At 38.9% G+C, this 13,768-nt stretch overlaps 3 protein-coding genes across 3 annotated transcripts; all 3 read right to left on the reverse strand.

The window, feature by feature from the left end:
- Nucleotides 1-1,791: 1,791 nt before the first annotated feature.
- LOC111647033 (uncharacterized) lies at nucleotides 1,792-3,782 on the reverse strand. Its single transcript, XM_023396640.2, has 5 exons — nucleotides 3,704-3,782; nucleotides 2,868-3,554; nucleotides 2,518-2,643; nucleotides 2,393-2,430; nucleotides 1,792-2,292 (listed from the first exon to the last, which is right to left on the reverse strand). The coding sequence occupies exons 1-5, from the start codon at nucleotides 3,756-3,758 to the stop codon at nucleotides 2,173-2,175; spliced, it is 1,026 nt and encodes a 341-aa protein (XP_023252408.1). The 5' UTR covers nucleotides 3,759-3,782; the 3' UTR covers nucleotides 1,792-2,172.
- A 1,719-nt stretch (nucleotides 3,783-5,501) lies between these two features.
- Nucleotides 5,502-7,915, reverse strand: LOC111647037 (uncharacterized). The gene is made up of 5 exons (XM_023396644.2): nucleotides 7,790-7,915; nucleotides 6,942-7,649; nucleotides 6,703-6,831; nucleotides 6,576-6,619; nucleotides 5,502-6,251 (listed from the first exon to the last, which is right to left on the reverse strand). The coding sequence occupies exons 1-5, from the start codon at nucleotides 7,845-7,847 to the stop codon at nucleotides 6,132-6,134; spliced, it is 1,059 nt and encodes a 352-aa protein (XP_023252412.1). The 5' UTR covers nucleotides 7,848-7,915; the 3' UTR covers nucleotides 5,502-6,131.
- A 3,331-nt stretch (nucleotides 7,916-11,246) lies between these two features.
- On the reverse strand, nucleotides 11,247-13,558 carry LOC111647035 (immunoglobulin kappa light chain-like). The gene is made up of 5 exons (XM_023396642.2): nucleotides 13,487-13,558; nucleotides 12,639-13,343; nucleotides 12,429-12,548; nucleotides 12,299-12,342; nucleotides 11,247-12,164 (listed from the first exon to the last, which is right to left on the reverse strand). Exons 1-5 carry the CDS (start codon nucleotides 13,542-13,544, stop codon nucleotides 12,045-12,047), a joined length of 1,047 nt encoding a protein of 348 aa, XP_023252410.1. The 5' UTR covers nucleotides 13,545-13,558; the 3' UTR covers nucleotides 11,247-12,044.
- Between the last annotated feature and the right edge of the window lie 210 nt (nucleotides 13,559-13,768).

Genomic DNA, 13,768 nt, shown 5'->3' on the forward strand with positions numbered 1-13,768 from the left:
AGAGTAAATGCAAGGTGTAATAATCATAAAGAGGAAAATAATAATGAAATGAGCAGTGTGATGAGTTGGCAATAGTGGGAGAGAATATGTTATGTCTATACACTATGGCTGTACAGCAAATGATACCACGTATATGTACCAACAATACCAACAATGCTCTTATAATATTAGATACATTACATTTGCAAAAAACAAAGCAACGTTGTGTGAATGTGAGTTATCCTGCTTCAGACCCCCCCCAAAAAAAGACTATGTTAAACATGCATTATGGGTATTACGGTATTAACTTGTCCAGTTCTACTTCTTTATGCTGTGGTACACACATTCAGTCCAGGTTTGATCCCTCTGTCTTCTTGATCTGTTGGTCAGGTTAATGCTTAAAGCAGCATAATAGAGGTTTAGTGCATGTTGGTAACCCTGGTTACAAAACACATATCAGTAACGATTAAAACTGTGGGCAACAAAGTATCTATGCTTGCGCAATTAAAAAGGTGTCTTAAAGGCAATTCATCAATTAATTTAAACAGCTGTTACTCACCTCTGCATTTGCTGTGGAGGGAGCGGTAAATGCTGGTTGAGACTCTGGTTGTGAAACACAGAAGAGGTCGCTTTATTCAAAAGCCATGTTCAGTCGATAGAAGTTGTTGGATATATATTAAAAAAGGTGCCAGTTACCTGGAGATCGACAGCTGTTTCTCTTGGCCATCATGCACAATGAGAAAGCCAGAGTTTTCTGTTTTCACGAATTTGACTGGGGAGTAACAACGACTTCTTTTAAAATGCGACGACAGTGGTTATAAAGTGACTTACCCTCAAATACCAGCTTGGTCCCATCTACAAACAGTAACAAAACAGAACATCCTAAATAATAGTTTAGTTTAGGCCATTTACCTCAAACAGTGCAGTATCTGGCAACACAGATCTGGCTCCAGAGTCGGAGCCACAGGGCATTCAGGGCAACTGCTATATAATATAAACCAAAATGATACATTATAAATGATATAAATACTAATCGCTAAACTACAAGAAGAACTTTTACCTCAGTGGGGGGTATGAACTTCCAATGCCTTCTCTGTGTCGAGCTCCTGCACAACAGCTACCTATAAAATGTGTTACAAACGTCCCCATGACCTAATGCCGTGTGTTACCCAGGATTCAGATAAGCCACAAATCACCTTCGAAACAGTTAATTCAGCCTGCAAGGCCTGGGCAACAGGTTGTTTAAAGTGCCTGTATTAAAAGGGTAAAACTGATCAGTAAAAGTCTTTAAAAAGTGTTTGTCAAAGATAAAACAAACTGCCTTAAAGCATAACTTCTGGGAGACAACCCTGTTCCCTAGCCACATGGCCCAAAATGCATCAAGACAGAGATCTGAGGTAATGAGACAATAGTCACCTGGTGTGTGTGTGTATACCTGTGAAAGAGGCAGAGGGTGGGGCCTAAATGGAGGGGGAAGAGAGATGGTGGCTTCACTAGGCCGACCTGTCACATATGAATTCATCTGTTACATGCTTAATTGATTAAGACGTTATGACAAAGAACTTTTCCCCCAGTGCCGTCAGCTCACCGGCCATCTCAGACTCAGACATTTATGGTTTGAAATACTGACAGTAGTTCACCGACTGCACTTCTGTGTCACAACTGTTCAGTGTCCACACTCTCATCCTCTCACCGTGGCGGGCGAGGTCACGTATGTGTATCTGGTCACCACTGCCCCCCCCCCCAGCCACTCAAGAATGACAAAGCCAGAGTTACTGTGACTATAAGGACTGAACACAAGGACACACAAGGTGAAAATTAACATGTTTATTAGATCTTTAGAGACATAAAATGCACATACAGAGATTAGTTAAAAAACATTGAGGGTGAAACAAGGAAGTTCTTGACATACTTGAACCTCTAAGCCCAGGTGTCACTTCTGCACCATCGATGAATCTGAGCTTTTAAATGTTCTGGTTTTGTCAGAAAGATAATTTATTCACATGTACAAAAACTTACCTAAAGATTATTTTTCTTGGTGAGAAAAGAATCAGGAGGCATTCAAATTAAAAGCACTTCCTGTCAACACTCTACATAAAGCCAATCTCAACATCTACATCTAAATCTAGTTTAAACCTACATTAACCTTCAAATAAAAAGTAAATAATCCAGTCTTACTTAAAGAAGTAATTTCTACCGCCTAACACAGGAATACACACTGTCAATCTTGGTGTCGTCCCTCTGTCTGCTTGATCTGTCGGGCAGGTTATCACTGATAGGAGCATAATGGAGGTTGTCTTCATCTCGGAAACCCTGGTACCAAAACATGTAAAAGTTGATCACAACATGGAACCAGGCAACGATTGAATAAATGTATAATAATTTGGGTAATTTAAATTTAGATAAATCTTACATCAATGTTTGCTGTGGAGGGAGCTATGAATCTTGCTTCTGATAGTGAAACACAGAAAAGATACTTTTATTCAAAAGGCATGTTCAGTGGACACAAGCAGATACAAAGAGTAAACATTACGGTACCAGGAGATTGGTAGCTGTTGCTTTTATTCGTCTTGTACTGTAAAAAAGCCAGTAAAGCAACCAGGAGGGTGGTGAATGTCAGAGCTCCACTCAGGAAATACACCAAGAGAGGGGAGTCTCCCTCATCTGAAAATTCATTAAAAAGAGAATCAGTGCCTTTTCTGTTTTCATCCGTAGTTTGATTTGAAAGTATCACCAAGTTGATTCAAGTCAATAAAGCCTAAAATCACAAATATGCCTCAAAGGGGTTTACAACACTCTATTTTTAGATCCTCAATTTGAATAAGTACCAGGATGCTACCATCTACTATCTGCTACTCAAATTAGATCTTTTCTGTAAAGTGACTTACCCTCAAACTCCAGCTTGGTCCCGTTTCCAAACAGTATGTGTCCACATGAGGCAACAGCACAGTAGTAGGTCCCAGCATGAGAACGGTTCAGCCTCTGCATCGGCAAGTTGTAGACACAGGTTTTTGTTTGTGTCTCCGGTTTCCTCTCACACTGATCGTTCCTGTCTCCATGAGTGTAAATGAGTCCTGGATGAGATTCTTCAGAGTCTTTGAACCAGTAAACACTGTGTTCTCCATCACAGGTCCCAGTGTGTACTGTACAGCTGAGAGTCACAGAGCCTCCTGGCTGGATGGTCTCAGATCCGGACTGATGGATGTTCAGTCCTGAACCCTGTACACTTACAATAATGCTCTCCAAAAATGTAAATGTGACTGAATAACCTTTTGTACAGTAGTAAGTAGCTGAGTCTGAATTGCGTAAATTAGAAATTGTCAAGTGATTGGTGCCATTTTTAGTATCCAGCGTAAAGCGTTGATTGTCCTTGAATTCTTCATAAAAAATGCCATTTTTATCATATACAAAGAAGTCAGAGATGAGCCTTGGCTTCTGTCCCAGAGTTTGCTTATACCAGTAAAGCCGTGCTGAAGCACTGTCCTCATTAAAACAGCATAAAGTCAAATTGTCTCCAGCTTTAACTGATAAAAAAACACTGTCCTGACACACAGATGAGGAGAATTTCAGAGCAGCTGAAGTAAAATGAGAGACAAAGTAGACACAGATTTAATTTAACGTGACAAAATTCATGTAATCAGTAAATAAAAATCTAAGAAACTTTTGTATGAGGATTGACCATACACTAAATGATATCATCTGGAACCATAAAATCCAAACTCACCTGTTTTCCACAAGAGCAAACATATAAGACAGAAGACAAACTTTAGAGATGTCATCCTGTTCAAGTTTCTAAGCCGAGTGAAGGAATGCTGACAGGTACTTTTCTCTTCTCTGACATGGCATCATTTGATTGGCTAACCTGAAGAGACACTGTATATCCTTCAAAGGAAACATTACATGCTCACAACCACCTATCGGAACATTTACGTGGTGAGCTATGTATGAGCTGTAGCCTATGCCTCGCACAATGCTCAACATTTGGAGACCACAAATACATTATTTTGAGCAGATCATCCAGAGTTGATAACATATACAATGTAATAATATGGCCTAGATAACCAGCTATATTTTGTATACTGTATACAGACACAATTTTACAGTTCAGGCTTTTGATTTTTAAATTGTTTGCTCTTCAGCTAACGAATTATGAATTATAATTTCTTTATTAGGATGTTTAAACGGATTTGAATGTAGTTTTTAAAAGGCTCCTTTACTGCCCTTTAATCAGATGTTTCAAGTCACCCTATGAAAACTACCATCTAAATTCTCCCTCGGTACTATTTTACTATTCTGACAAGTTCTCATAAAGTGAAGATGAAGCACTGAATAATATGATGTGTTGTTTGTAGGCTTTTTACCCATACACCGTGAATGAAGATGGACATATCCTCCGTGATGTTATCTATAGGTTTCCTAAGAGCAGTTTTGAATCTCAGAGTGGGCTGCTCCACCGTCGCCATCTTGGCAGTGCCTGACTCCTAATCTAAAATGGGCAAAGAGGAGTAGCACACACTCACCCACCTGTATCTCAAAGTGGAACACCTTAAATTATGCATTACTTTAAACCTTAATAAAATGTTAACAGGTGAGTTATATAAAAATTCACCCCCGTACAGTTGTCATAAAGGAGGACATTAGCTGTAGGGACTAAAACTGTTTTTGGTACCAGGCTGTAAACATGTTCATTTCTGCTGTAAAGTTGGACATTTTAACACAGCAGTCTATGGGGTATGACTCTTTTGGAGCCAGTCCCAAGTGGTCATTAGAAGAACTGCAGTTTTTTGTGTTGGTTTCAGTTTTCAGACTCAGAGGTTACCACCTTGTTTTTAAGGTTCTGCAGTCAAACCTGAAATGTTTTAGTTTAGTTTTGAGTGATTGTACTTTGTTTGCTTAAATAAAAAAAATATATCTGCTGTTTAGTGTAAAAATCAACACTTTCTTTTTCATTCTTTGTTTCAGTTGTCACTGTGAATACCAACAAGCAAGCTGTGAAAAGAATTTTGGTTTGATCATGTAGACCTGGAGCTTATAGTGTTGTTCACAATTACATAATAAAAGTAAAGGCATAAATGTGGTGGTAAAGGCATAAATGAAGGTCAGATCTGTCCCATGAACACTTGAGACAGATGTTTTCTCTCTAATTATACCTGAAAGACAATGTCATATATAGGCCAACTCCAAAGAGTATCTGTAAACATCTGGCAGAACTCACTGTAACCCAAACAGTAACATAGTGAACTTTATGTGCCTCATATTTCCTAAAAGAGTGCTGGGCCTTTACTGTCTCAGGTCATTAGTCAGGTCAGCACATTGGACATGTGTAAGACATGTGTAGGAATTATGTCAACAACAAAATCTGATACCAGAACAACTGAGCTTTACCACTCACTTGCTGATTGAGGTGGGTGAGGTCAACCACATGCTCTCCTGATACACGTGGTGCCACCAGCCGCTGAAGACTGAATGAGCTACCAGATATGAAACCACATGAACACATCATCGTGATCATGATCAACATGTTCCACAATTAGAAGAGCTTTATTAGATCAGTCATGGAATAAAATGGCATACAAAAGCAAATACATGATTTGGTTTGGTTGATCTAGACATATATGAACCTACTCAATTCCATGTCTCCAGATAACAGTGTTACAATCAATAAAAGTCTTGCTTCCTACAATATTTGAGTATGAAAACTATGGTTTGGTTAATATTAGGGAAACATCATTGTATGGTTAAAGTATGGATAGGGTGGGTTAACTAAGTAACTTAGTAAAGATCAGGGAAAGTGTATTTTTATGGTTTTAAAAAAGTCAAAATGTAACAAACAAACTATAAGTCTGTCATAATGTCATTTCTGGTCACCTGCACAAACATATGATGTACTGCACAGCCACAGAACACCCCAATGTCCACTTCCTACTTTCTTTTTCCTACTCTTTTTCATAAAAGGGAAAACTTCTTGATGTTGCTATTAACCATGAGGTGCAGAATCCTTAGGCATGAACATAATTCCTAGGAATATTTAACAGCATCATATGACTGCAGACCACAAGAAAGTAACAGAAATATATCTCAAAATCTACACCCACATTGACATACAACAAAATACAATTTTATTCAAAAGTATAAACGTAACACTCGTATTTTTACTGCTTTATGCTGGAGTACACACATTCAGTCTTGGTGCTGTTCCTCTGTCTGCTTGATCTGCTGGGTGGCTTAACATTTAAAGCAGCATATTGGAGATTGTCTGCGTCCTGGTAACCCTGGTAACAAAACGGGAAGAATCAGTGCTGAGAAAAATGTAAAAACATTCACAAAAGAAGTGATTGTTGTGCATTCAAATGGTTATTAAAGGTCCCGTGTAAGTGTTGATTTGTTGTGACATCACAAAGTTACAGAAGTGCTGACGGCTCGTTTTCAGGCTCAACTGCTAAACACAGGCTGTGTGTATTTCTCTGTGGACTGAGCACTTTGATGCTTTCATGTTATTATTATAGAACCTAGACCTGCTTTATAATCAAAGAACACATGGAAATCTACCTTTATGCAATATGGGACCTTTAATAGATTATCAAAATACATGTCACCTCTGGATTTGCTGTGGAGGGAGCTGATGATCTTGCTTGAGACTCTGGTTGTAGAAACAAAAGACTCTTTTATTCAAGAGTTATGTTTAGTCAATGCAAGTTATCATATACAACCATTACAACTTACCTGTACAGTGGCAGTTTTTTCTTTTGATTATCTTGTAGACTGAGGAAGCCAGTAAAACAACCAGGACGGTATTGAATACCAGCGCTCCGCTCAGGAAATACACACGAGAGTTTGGAGAGTTTGCCTCATCTGCAGAGCGGCAGACATCAGAAACAGAGCTTTCAGCTTTTATCTCTGTGTTCATTGCCATGAATAACTATTCATCAAAATCATACAAGCTCTGCTATGATGTTACTCACATTTAAAGTCCAGCGTGGTCCCATTTCCATACAATATTTGTCCACATGAAGCAACAGCACAGTAGTAGGTCCCGGCATTAGAGCGATCCAGATTCTCCAGTAACAAGTTGTAGACACAGGTTTGATTTTGTGTCTCAGGTGTCCTCTCACACTGATCATTCCTGTCTCCATGAGTGTAAATGAGTCGTGGATGAGATTCTTCAGAGTCTTTGAACCAGTAAACACTGTGTTCTCCGTCACAGGTCCCAGTGTGTACTGTACAGTTGAGAGTCACAGAGCCTCCTGGCTGGATGGTCTCAGATCCGGACTGATTGAGCGAAGCTTTGACGTTCAAACTTGAACCCTGCACACTGACAATAGTGCCTTCCGCAAACCTTAATACAAACGTGTAGCTATCTGCACAGTAGTAAGTAGCCGAGTCTGAAATATGTAAATCTTTGATGATTAAGTGATTATTACCATTTTCAGGGTCCAGTGTGAAGCGTGGATTGCTCTTGAATTCATGATAAAACGTGATTCTTCTATCATACACATAAAAGGTAGAGATGAGGTTTGGCTTCTGTCCCGGACTTTGCTTATACCAGTAGAGCCATGCTGAATCATCTGCTTGATAGAAACATCGTAAAGTCACATTGCCTCCGACATTAGCTGATATAAAACTTCTCTCTTGGTGCGCAGATGAGGACGATTCCCGACCAGTCTCCTGAGCTTAAGTGTAATGAGAATAAAAGCAAATTCACAATCAATTAAATCTGAGAGATGCATTATATCTACATAAAATATGAGAAGATATTGAATGGAGAGGTATGAATTCAAATATAAACTGTAGCCACAAAAACACAACTCACCCATTTTCCCCATGAACAGACATGTCAGACAGAGGACAAGCCTTAGAGATGCCATCATGTTCGAATACTTGTCTCGAATGAAAAGTATCTCGATACTTTCCCCACTCTTCAGAGACAAGGCTGTGTTTGATTGGCCAACCTGAGGTGACACTGCACTTAACACTTTGTCCTACTTAGGAAACATGATCACATGTTCACAGCCACCTATAGTGTCAAGTTTGAGAAGATTCACATGCTGATAGAAATCTAAAAGAAAGTACATAAAGCCTCCTCATCTTGACATTATATTTTAAATTATGGGGAAATAAATTACAGGTATATACAGTATATATACCAGTAATGACATACAGTGGAGTTTAATTATGCTCAACATTTGGCAAGGGACTGACTGTCTTTATGTACATGCAGGTTTGTTAATTTAACGAATACCTGTGTAATAAACATGAGAGAAGTCATTTGCAGATATACACTATGGGCACAATCAGGTAATTCAGATCAGTCTCATACGATTAATCTCATAAATGACTGATCACAAATCTTAGAATTATACTTGACATTGAAAATGATCAAAATAAATGGAAAGTATCGTGAAACTAGTAGTGTTTCAGTTTAGTTAGAATAATATTAAAACCACATTAATAACAACAATGAAATAATAATGTAATGAAGGCAATTGGAGTACTTAGTTGGCAGAGGATTTTGGATAATATTGCAGCTCTCTTCCTAAGAACACAGACACAGGGTGATTCTTTGAAATGTGCATTTATTGTTTGAGCGCATCCTGTTTCTCTGATGTATGCACTCCTTGGTAACGTCATGAAAACCATATTTGTGAATGAACATAGAACAAAAATACATGCATTCAGATGTGTAATTTATCTATATAAGTTAGAGTCGGCCGTTTCCACTTCTCCCACCATTAGTGTTTCAGTTGCCATAGTCAGGTCTTCTCAGTGAGTTAGCTGAACGGCACTCAACCCTCTTAAGGCATCGTTGGCTGGGTTGTTTTTGGAACTAACATGTCACCATTGTTCCGGGTTTGTGCGAGATCTTATCAAGCGACAACCTCCAGGGCTGAAAAATGAAGCCAACCTGGAAGTGCAATTGCCTGCAGTTCCTCTAATGACCACTTGAGGCAGGCTTTTACAGTGTTTACAGCCTGGTGCAAAAAACAGTCTTGGTCTCTATAGGTAATATCCTGTATGCTGGGTGAATTTTTAGATAACTCACTTGTTTCAGTTTTATTGAAAGTTATGCATAATTGAAGGTGTGGCCAATTTGAGTGACAGGTGAGTGCCGTCTAATTTGACTAGCCGCTAGCTATCTGCTCTGTCACCTCAACTAATTCGAATCACTAAACGTGACTTCTCGGCCATGTTTGTGATGTTTGTGCATTTTGCAGGATTTTTCAGGCAAATATCAGACAGATAATATTTGCTGTACGGTTAATTGACTAACTGAACGTGAGGAAGTCTGAGCTCCTGTTTATTGAGGTGAGTGAAATTTTAGTATTATTTATATGTGAGCACTAATTAGCAGGTATCTATGTCTGCGCTCACCATACTTAGCTTGTTACCTGAGCTCGTTAACTAGCTAATTAGCCAGAAAGTGAATCAGCCTTGCGTTTCCCTTCGAGCAAAATGGCCAGCTGTGTTAATGACGCTAACAGGAGCATACGCTTGTCACAGTTATTTAACCGACATGCATGGAAGTCTCAACTCTGAGTCCACTCTGAGCTTCAAAACCACTATTCAGAAACCTATGGGTGACACCAATATACAGTCTATGGATCTTATGTGCTGGATCCAGTTGGCTACAAACATGTAAAACCTCTTGCAGGTTTCAAACCTTGAGCTCTCTTTTGACGACATCGCTGTTGCAGACTGAAGCAACAGTTGATGACAGTTAAGTCTTGGAATAGTCATTAGTTTGGTAGGGGATACTCTTGCCTTTCCCATGACGAGTGGGCAACTGTCCTGTTCCACCGATTGCTCAGAAAATCGAACATGCACCATATCCATTGAAACTTGCATGTGAAAAGTTGTGAAGGTCGTATAACCTCGCCAATGCTTGATGGAAAGGATAACTTTGTGAAAGAATTTATTCAAACCCAAAAACCCAAAGTCCATACTTGAGCAGATGCCGCCGACAAACCAGACACCAAACCTCATAACCAACAATGATCCCACAAAGACCAGACAGAGCAAGGGCCTTTTAAAGGAACGGAACTGATTAACGATGGAGAACAGATGGGGAAGCAGACACAGGTGGGACACATCAGGGATGATTAACCAAAGGAAGCAAAACTAGAACTCAGACACTGGGGCGACACGACTATCAAAATTAAACAGGAAGTGCACGGGGGAAACAGAGCACAACACAGGGAAGACTAAACTAGACACTAGAAATACCCAAACCAGAAATACTCAAAACCCAGAACAGAAACCCAAAACACAGAAAACTAAATCATCAAGAAAGTCCAAAAAAGTCCCAAAAAACCAAAACCCTGGAGCCTCCAGGCTGAGACCATGACATGTCTACCTTTATTTATTTATTGCATGGAATTATAGAATCAGCTATGAATCATTTATCAATTATGTATCATGAACATCGAGCATTTATGCAACAGCACTTAAAAAAGGGTGAATTTTGAGTAATCAGAGGCTTACTGTAAATGCTGAGTCCATTGGTGGAGTTCAGGCAGGAAATTGATAAATTGAGGATTATAGTAAACCGAGCACATGTGGTGTCAAGTGAAGCCCCTATACATCTTTTTTTTTGTGGTCTTATTTTGAAGAGACAACTTTTTACAGTAAATTAAAGGTCAAACTTTCTGGCAAAATTTCAAACTATCTTAACTATCTACTTCTTTGTTGATGTGATATTGAGCACTAGAAATAAAATTTCCTTCGTCTTTGTTGTAGTCAACCCAAACTCAAAACCTAAAAACTCCAAAACTGCATTGCTAAATACTAGTAGTGGTAGTGTCAGTGGAGAAATATGGTTATAGTAGGAGGAGCAGTGCCACATTTTGTCATCCATACTCATTGGTGTAAAGCTTTCTCGGTGAGCAAGGTATGTTGATTCCATCCTGCGTATCAGCATGAGTATTAAAGTAACAGCCTGCTGAGACCTGATCAACAATCACTGTGCACACAACCAACATCCTGTTTGTCCTCAACAGCAGAAAGACAAACCAGGTTTAGGGGTCGTGGGACAGAACAGAAAGGTTAAACAATGGTTTTACGTATGACATCATCAAAGTGACCATGGAACCAAAGCTTTTTTGAACGAAATGTAAAATATTTTTCATTTCTTTCCTCCCAGAGTTTCCTGAGGCCCTCTTGTGTAGACCAGTTCAAATTGGATGATTGATTTATTATGTGTTGCTCACTGTTATCTTGCACACACACAGACATTCTCAAACTCATATATTAACCATCAAAGTGTTTCACAATTGCATTACAAGTTTTATTTTAATATTAATCACACAAAATGTACTTTATACGGATAAAAACCAGTGAGGATGAAAGACAAGAATCCACGACAGCTCCATTGTTATCATCAAAATACAGCATCACTGAATCCAACAAAGTAACTCTGCTGAAACCATAAACCAGTGGTCGGCGACTGGCAGCCGACAGGCCACATTATTTTCACAGTCAGATTTTCTTTTTTAACATCGGACTGACAGTTCCACATTTCGCTATAATGTCCAAATAGAGAATCTTAATGACAGATACAAAAAGAAAAATCAAGAATCGGGGCTGCACTGTCGGTGGGACAGCGCCTAGTGCCAAATTAGATCTCCGTCATGGCAACAGAATCACTTCCATTTAAGCGATTTTGTCTAGAAAATAAAAATGCAAGAAAGCTTGTTTTTTGCAACAATACTTTAGAGTGAGCTATTGACAGCTTTTATTCTGAAAAGTTCTAACTTGATTCTGTTGTTTACTTGACTTCTGAAATAGCAGAGACTGTGGGTTGTGGGCCACAGCGTCACACATGTTAACAGCAACAAAGCAAATTCCAGATGCATTTTCATAAATCAGTTTCTTAAACTATCCTTTGATTGTGTGCTGGATTTGAAAAAAAAAAAACGGCCCAAGACCAAACCTACCTGCCAATCCCTGCCATAGATGTACAGTTAGATATTTTATTTAGATAAAATCTACATATAAATACATGATACATCTCTAAAGAGAATCTGAGAAATCCCATATTACTACCAAAGACAGTAAAAATGGAAACAGATCTACTGCCTAACACTGGAGTACACACATTCAGTCTTAGTGTTGTCCCTCTGTCTGCTTGATCTGTTGGGCAGTTTCACATTTAAAGCAGCGTAATGGAGATTGTCTGCATCTCGGAAACCCTGGTAACAAAATACACAACAGTATAGTTCCTGATTAAAACAAAAAAATGTCGACAAGACAATTATACATTTGTTCGTGCTATTAAAAGACACTGAATGTAAATTTACAATTAAGCTAAAGAGATGATATTTACCTCTGCATTTGTTGTGGAGAGAGTTGATGATCTTGCATGGGACTCTGGTCATGAAACACAGAAAAATATATTTCATTCAAAAGTTAAATTCAATGAATATATAATGCCTGGCATAAAAAGTACAGGTTACCTGAACTGCTGTTTCCCTTGATCATCTTGTAAATTAAGAAAGCCAGTAAAACACTGAGGATGGTGGTGAATGCCACAGCTCCACTCAAGAAATACACCAAGAGAAAAGAGTCATGCTTATCTGCAATAGGAGGAATTGTAGAACTTTTACTTGTAAAGAAGCAGCTCACTATTTATCAAATGAGAAAGAACCTGGAAGAAGGTTACTCACGCTCAACGTCCAGCTTGGTCCCGTTTCCAAACAGTATGTGTCCACATGAGGCAACAGCACAGTAGTAGGTCCCAGCATGAGAAAGATTCAGCCTCTGCATCGGCAAGTTGTAGACACAGGTTTGTGTTTGTGTCTCAGGTTTCCTCTCACACTGATCCTTCCTGTCTCCATGAGTGTAAATGAGTCCTGGATGAGATTCTTCAGAGTCTTTGAACCAGTAAACACTGTGTTCTCCATCACAGATCCCAGTGTGTACTGTACAGTTGAGAGTCACAGAGCCTCCTGGCTGGATGGTCTCAGATCCAGACTGATTCACAAAAGCCTGGATCTTCAATCCTGAACCTTTCACACTGACAGTAGCTCCCTCCGCGAATTCAAACATAAATGAATAACCTCTTGCACAGTAGTAAGAAGCTGAGTCTGAAAGTTGCACATTTGAAATTTTTAGATGATTCACACCAATTTTAGATTCCAGTGTGAAGCGTGGATTGTCCTTGAATTCATCATGGAAAGTTCCGCTTTTATCAAACTTATAGGTAATGGAGATAAGTTGTAGCGTCTGTCCCAGTGTTTGCTTATACCAGTAATACTTTGCAGCATCACTGTCATAGAAACATTGCAAAGTCAAGTTGTCACCAACATTAGCTGATATTAATCTGCTGTCTTGATAAACAGTTGCGGAGAGAATGAAATCATTCATCTGAGCTGAAGTGAAACAGGAGAAAAAACAAATACACAATTAATTTTGTGTGACAGAAATTATAACGTAATCAGAAAAAAAAAAACACAAAAACTTCTATTAAGACTGATAAACCTTAAAACAAACTATGTTTTAATACAAAACTCACCCATTTTCCCCAAGAGCAAACATGTCAGGTAAAAGAAAAACTCTGGAGATGTCCTCATGTTGAAATTTCCGTGCTGAATGACAAGCACCCCGAAGCATTCTCCACTCTTAAAACATAAGACCAGTGTTGATTGGCCAACAAGGCAGCACTGATGATCACATGTCAACTGCCACCAATGATTTTTTGCTCCTGAAGAAGAAACACATGGTGAGAGAACATCTGAAGCACTTTTGTATGTACAGCAAAGAAGAGCAGAGTTCAGTGATAATTTAACAACAACCT

Source organism: Seriola lalandi, unplaced genomic scaffold, assembly GCF_002814215.2.
Source record: "Seriola lalandi dorsalis isolate HSWRI2012SDOR001 ecotype SW California unplaced genomic scaffold, Sedor1 jcf7180002054979, whole genome shotgun sequence".
Taxonomy (NCBI): domain Eukaryota; kingdom Metazoa; phylum Chordata; class Actinopteri; order Carangiformes; family Carangidae; genus Seriola; species Seriola lalandi.